Source organism: Triticum urartu, chromosome 7A (genome assembly GCF_056163025.1).
Source record: "Triticum urartu cultivar PI428250 chromosome 7A, HENAU_Tu73, whole genome shotgun sequence".
In the NCBI taxonomy this organism is placed as follows: Eukaryota; Viridiplantae; Streptophyta; class Magnoliopsida; order Poales; family Poaceae; genus Triticum; species Triticum urartu.
In genome coordinates, this window is record NC_141879.1 from 596,527,461 (window position 1) to 596,533,943 (window position 6,483).

Here is a 6,483-nt window from a genome sequence, read left to right on the forward strand (position 1 = left end):
CAAGGAAAAGAAGGCCGCGTCAGATGTGGGTGCCAAAAGCGGATGGAGATAGGCATGAGGGGGATGAATCCTTTATTCGTGACACTAGACAGAAGACATCCTCAGTATTTGATCGTATTGAGGAGACTGACAAGGTAACGGCGGACCCTGCCACGGGGCGGGGCTGCCGAGAGTATGATTATCTTTGCCTGGAACTGCCGAGGCTTGGGGTTGGACTCGGCAGTTGGCGAGCTATGAGACCTAATTAGGTCATACAACCCATAGTTGGTATTTTTATCAGAAACTAAAAAATGATCGGGAGCGATGGAGAGACTCAAGTGGAGTTTGGGGTTCACAAAAGGGGTGGTGGTGGACTGCAAAGGTAAGAGTGGAGGATTGGCGCTATGGTGGAGAGATCATATTGAGGTCACAGTTAAGCCGTGGTGCCAATATTACATAGATGCTACGATCGCGTGTGATGGAGCCTCCTTTAGATTCATTGGAATCTATGGAGAGCTATGTGTGGATAAAAGATCGAGGACGTGGGATGCTCTGCGCTATCTTCGTACCCAGGATAACCTGCCATGGCTATGCGCGGGCGACTTCAATGAGGCTCGAAGCCAGGATGAACAACTAGGTGGTAATCTGAGAAACAGAGGACAGAAGGAACTCTTTGAGGACTGCCTGACCGACTGCGGTTTGGTAGATCTCAGCTTCTCCGGGTATCCGTTTACATGGGACAACAAGAGAGACGGTGCAGAGAATATACATGTACGGCTGGACCGGGCGACGTGCAACGGGGACTTTGCTCAGCTTTTCCCGGCAACTGAAGTGATGCATGTCATGACGGAGGAATCAGACCATCAGGCGCTAGTCATAAAAGCATTGAAACGACCAGGGACAAAGGCGAGCGCGAGCAGCGACCATTCATGTACGAGGCAGCGTGGGTGCGTCATGAGCAGTATGAGACAATGGTGGCCGCTGCATGGGAGGAGGCACATGCAGCCAATCGGGGAGGAGGCCAGCTAGCGACAACATGCAATAGCCTGCGGGCCGCCACGAGATCCATGCAGGAGTGGAGCCAAAGGGTTTTTGGCTCTATCAGGAAGCAAATTGGGCATCTCAAAGTGCAACTGATCGAGGCAAAAGAGAGGCCTGCGAGGACGGGCTACAGACAGGAGATCAAAGAGATCGAAAACCAACTACATGAGCTGTATGAGAGAGGAGGAGGTGTTTTACATACAACGTTCGCGCGTAGACTGGTTGCAGGAGGGCGATCAAAACACTAAGTATTTTCAAAACCGTGCCTCACACCGAAAACGTAAGAACACAGTCAAGGCACTTCAGCGTGAGGACGGGTCGAAGTGTTCAGATGATAAAGGGATGAGGAGGATGGCGGCCCAGTTCTATGCACACTTATTTGCTTCTGAGGGCTCGCGAGATGGCAAAAACGTGCTGCAACACATTGAGGAATCTATGACAGAGGCGATGAATGCAAAACTTGATGCTCCGTTCACTGATGCGAAGATAGAGGTCGCTCTCTTCCAGATGGGGCCTACGAAGGAGCCGGGCCCGGACGGCCTCCCGGCCATGTTCTACCAACACCACTGGGCGCTAGTTAAGGACGATGTGTGTTCTGCAGTTCGTGAGTTCCTCGCCGGAACTGCGGCCCCCGATGGCTTCAATTACACGATAATTGTAATGATCCCGAAAGTAAAGTCACCTGAATTATTGGCACAGTTCCGCCCTATCAGTTTATGTAACGTACTGTATAAGATTGCGATGAAGGCACTGGCTAATCGCTTGAAAGTTGTTCTCCCTTTCATGATCTTGAAGGAAATATGCCCTAGAGGCAATAATAAAGTTATTATTCATTTCCTTATATCATGATAAATGTTTATTATTCATGCTAGAATTGTATTAACCGGAAACATAATACATGTGTGAATACATAGACAAACAGAGTGTCACTAGTATGCCTCTACTTGACTAGCTCGTTGATCGAAGATGGTTATGTTTCCTAACCATAGACATGAGTTGTCATTTGATTAACGGGATCACATCATTAGAAGAATGATGTGATTGACTTGATCCATTTCGTTAGCTTAGCACTTGATCGTTTAGTTTGTTGTTATTGCTTTCTTCATAACTTATACATGTTCCTATGACTATGAGATTATGCAACTCCCGTTTACCGGAGGAACACTTTGTGTGCTACCAAACGTCACAGCGTAACTGGGTGATTATAAAGGTGCTCTACAGGTGTCTCCGAAGGTACTTGTTGGGTTGGCGTATTTCGAGATTAGGATTTGTCACTCCGATTGTCGGAGAGGTATCTCTGGGCCCTCTCGGTAATGCACATCACTCAAGCCTTGCAAGCATTGCAACTAATAAGTTAGTTGTGGGATGATGTATTACGGAACGAGTAAAGAGACTTGCCGGTAACGAGATTGAACTAGGTATTAAGATACCGACGATCAAATCTCGGGCAAGTAACATACCGATGACAAAGGGAACAACGTATGTTGTTATGCGGTCTGACCGATAAAGATCTTCGTAGAATATGTAGGAGCCAATATGAGCATCCAGGTTCCGCTATTGGTTATTGACCGGAGACGTGTCTCGGTCATGTCTACATAGTTCTCGAACCCGTAGGGTCCGCACGCTTAAAGTTCGGTGACGATCGTAATTAGGGTTTTTGTGTTTTGATGTACCGAAGGTTGTTCGGAGTCCCGGATTTGATCACGGACATGACGAGGAGTCTCGAAATGGTCGAGACATAAAGATTGATATATTGGAAGCCTATATTTGGATATCGGGAACGTTCCGGGTGAAATCGGGATTTTACTGGAGTACCGGGGGGTTACCGGAACCCCCCGGGGGTTATTGGGCCTACATGGGCCATAAGGGAGAAGAGGAGGGCCGGCCAGGGCAGGCCGTGCGCCCCACCCCCCGTTGTCCAAATAGGACAAGGAAGGGGGGGCGGCGCCCCCCTTTCCTCTTTCTCCCTTCCCCCTTCCTTTTCCAACAAGGCAAGGGGGGAGTCCTACTCCCGGTAGGAGTAGGACTCCTCCAGGCGCACCCCTAGGGCCGGCCGCACCTCCCCTCTCCCTCCTTTTGTATACGGGGGCAAGGGGGCACCCCATGACACACAAGTTGATCTTCGTGATCGTTCCTTAGCCGTGTGTGGTGCCCCCTTCCACCATATTCCACCTCGGTCATATCGTAGCGGTGCTTAGGCGAAGCCCTGCGTCGGTAGAACATCATCACCATCATCACACCGTCGTGCTGACGAAACTCTCCCTCAACGTTTTGCTAGATCGGAGCTCGAGGGACGTCACCGAGTTGAACGTGTGCAGAACTCGGAGGTGTCGTACGTTCGGTACTTGGATCGGTCGGATCGGGAAGACGTACGACTACTTCCTCTACGTTGTGTCAACGCTTTCGTTGCCGGTCTACGAGGGTACGTAGACAACACTCTCCCCTCTCGTTGCTATGCATCACCATGATCTTGCGTGTGCGTAGGAATTTTTTTGAAATTACTGCGTTCCCCAACAGTGGCATCCGAGCCTAGGTTTTATGCGTTGATGTTGTGCACGAGTAGAACACAAGTGAGTTGTGGGCGATATAATTCATACTGCTTACCAGCATGTCATACTTTGGTTCGGCGGTATTGTTGGATGAAGCGGCCCGGACCAACATTACGCGTACACTTACGCGAGACTGGTTCTACCGACGTGCTTTGCACACAGGTGGCTGGTGGGTGTCAGTTTCTCCAACTTTAGTTGAACCGAGTGTGGCTACGCCCGGTCCTTGCGAAGGTTAAAACAACACCAACTTGACAAACTATCATTGTGGTTTTGATGCGTAGGTAAGAACGGTTCTTGCTAAGCCCGTAGCAGCCACGTAAAACTTGCAACAACAAAGTAGAGGACGTCTAACTTGTTTTTGCAGGGCATGTTGTGATGTGATATGGTCAATACATGATGCTAAATTTTATTGTATTAGATGATCATGTTTTGTAACCGAGTTATCGGCAACTGGCAGGAGCCATATGGTTGTCGCTTTATTGTATGCAATGCAATTGCGCTGTAATGCTTTACTTTATCACTAAGCGGTAGCGATAGTCGTGGAAGCATAAGATTGGCGAGACGACAATGATGCTACGATGGTGATCAAGGTGTCACGCCGGTGACGATGGTGATCATGATGGTGCTTCGGAGATGGAGATCACAAGCGCAAGATGATGATGGCCATATCATATCACTTATATTGATTGCATGTGATGTTTATCTTTTATGCATCTTATCTTGCTTTGATTGACGGTAGCATTATAAGATGATCTCTCACTAAATTTCAAGATAAAAGTGTTCTCCCTGAGTATGCACTGTTGCCAAAGTTCGTCGTGCCTAGACACCACGTGATGATCGGGTGTGATAAGCTCTACGTCCATCTACAACGGGTGCAAGCCAGTTTTGCACACGCAGAATACTCAGGTTAAACTTGACGAGCCTAGCATATGCAGATATGGCCTCGGAACACTGAGACCGAAAGGTCGAGCGTGAATCATATAGTAGATATGATCAACATATTGATGTTCACCATTGAAAGCTACTCCATTTCACGTGATGATCGGTTATGGTTTAGTTGATTTGGATCACGTGATCACTTAGAATATTAGAGGGATGTCTTTCTAAGTGGGAGTTCTTAAGTAATATGATTAATTGAACTTAAATTTATCATGAACTTAGTACCTGATAGTATCTTGCTTGTCTATGTTTGATTGTAGATAGATGGCCCGTGCTGTTGTTCCGTTGAATTTTAATGCGTTCCTTGAGAAAGCAAAGTTGAAAGATGATGGTAGCAATTACACGGACTGGGTCCGTAACTTGAGGATTATCCTCATTGCTGCACAGAAGAATTACGTCCTGGAAGCACCGCTAGGTGCCAGGCCTGCTGCTGGAGCAACACCAGATGTTATGAATGTCTGGCAGAGCAAAGCTGATGACTACTCGATAGTTCAGTCTGCCATGCTTTACGGCTTAGAATCGGGACTTCAACGATGTTTTGAACGTCATGGAGCATATGAGATGTTCCAGGAGTTGAAGTTAATATTTCAAGCAAATGCCCGGATTGAGAGATATGAAGTCTCTAATAAATTCTATAGCTGCAAGATGGAGGAGAATAGTTATGTCAGTGAACATATACTCAAAATGTCTGGGTATCATAATCACTTGACTCAACTGGGGGTTAATCTTCCTATTGATAGTGTCATTGGCAGAGTTCTTCAATCACTGCCACCAAGCTACCAGAGCTTCGTGATGAACTATAACATGCAAGGGATGGATAAGACAATTCCCAAGCTCTTCGCAATGCTAAAGGCTGCGGAGGTAGAAATCAAGAAGGAGCATCAAGTGTTGATGGTCAACAAGACCGCCAGTTTCAAGAAAAAGGGCAAAGGGAAGAAGAAGGGGAACTTCAAGAAGAACAGTAAGCAAGTTGCTGCTCAGGAGAAGAAACCCAAATCTGGACCTAAGCCTGAAACTGAGTGCTTCTACTGCAAGCAGACTGGACACTGGAAGCGGAACTGCCCCAAGTATTTGGCGGATAAGAAGGATGGCAAAGTGAACAAAGGTATATGTGATATACATGTTATTGATGTGTACCTTACTAGAGCTTGCAGTAGCACCTGGGTATTTGACACTGGTTCTGTTGCTAACATTTGCAACTCGAAACAGGGACTACGGATTAAGCGAACACTGGCAAAGGACGAGGTGACGATGCGCATGGGAAATGGTTCCAAAGTCCATGTGATCATAGTCGGCACGCTACCTCTACATCTACCTTCGGGATTAGTTTTAGACCTAAATAATTGTTATTTGGTGCCAGCGTTGAGCATGAACATTATATCTGGATCTTGTTTGATGCGAGACGGTTATTCATTTAAATCAGAGAATAATGGTTGTTCTATTTATATGAGTAATATCTTTTATGGTCATGCACCCTTGAAGAGTGGTCTATTTTTGATGAATCTCGATAATAGTGATACACATATTCATAATGTTGAAGCCAAAAGATGCAGAGTTGATAATGATAGTGCAACTTATTTGTGGCAAGTGGGAGACTGAAGGAAATATGCCCTAGAGGCAATAATAAAGTTATTATTCATTTCCTTATATCATGATAAATGTTTATTATTCATGCTAGAATTGTATTAACCGGAAACATAATACATGTGTGAATACATAGACAAATAGAGTGTCACTAGTATGCCTCTACTTGACTAGCTCGTTGATCGAAGATGGTTATGTTTCCTAACCATAGACATGAGTTGTCATTTGATTAACGGGATCACATCATTAGAAGAATGATGTGATTGACTTGACCCATTCCGTTAGGTTAGCACTTGATCGTTTAGTTTGTTGTTATTGCTTTCTTCATAACTTATACATGTTCCTATGACTATGAGATTATGCAACTCCCGTTTACTAGAGGAACACTTTG

At 46.0% G+C, this 6,483-nt stretch overlaps 1 protein-coding gene across 1 annotated transcript; it reads left to right on the top strand.

Annotated features, from left to right (window-relative positions):
- The first annotated feature begins 303 nt into the window (after positions 1-303).
- Positions 304-1,008, top strand: LOC147960596 (uncharacterized). The gene has a single exon (XM_087533437.1). It carries the CDS (start codon positions 304-306, stop codon positions 1,006-1,008), a length of 705 nt encoding a protein of 234 aa, XP_087389563.1.
- The last annotated feature ends 5,475 nt before the right edge of the window (positions 1,009-6,483 follow it).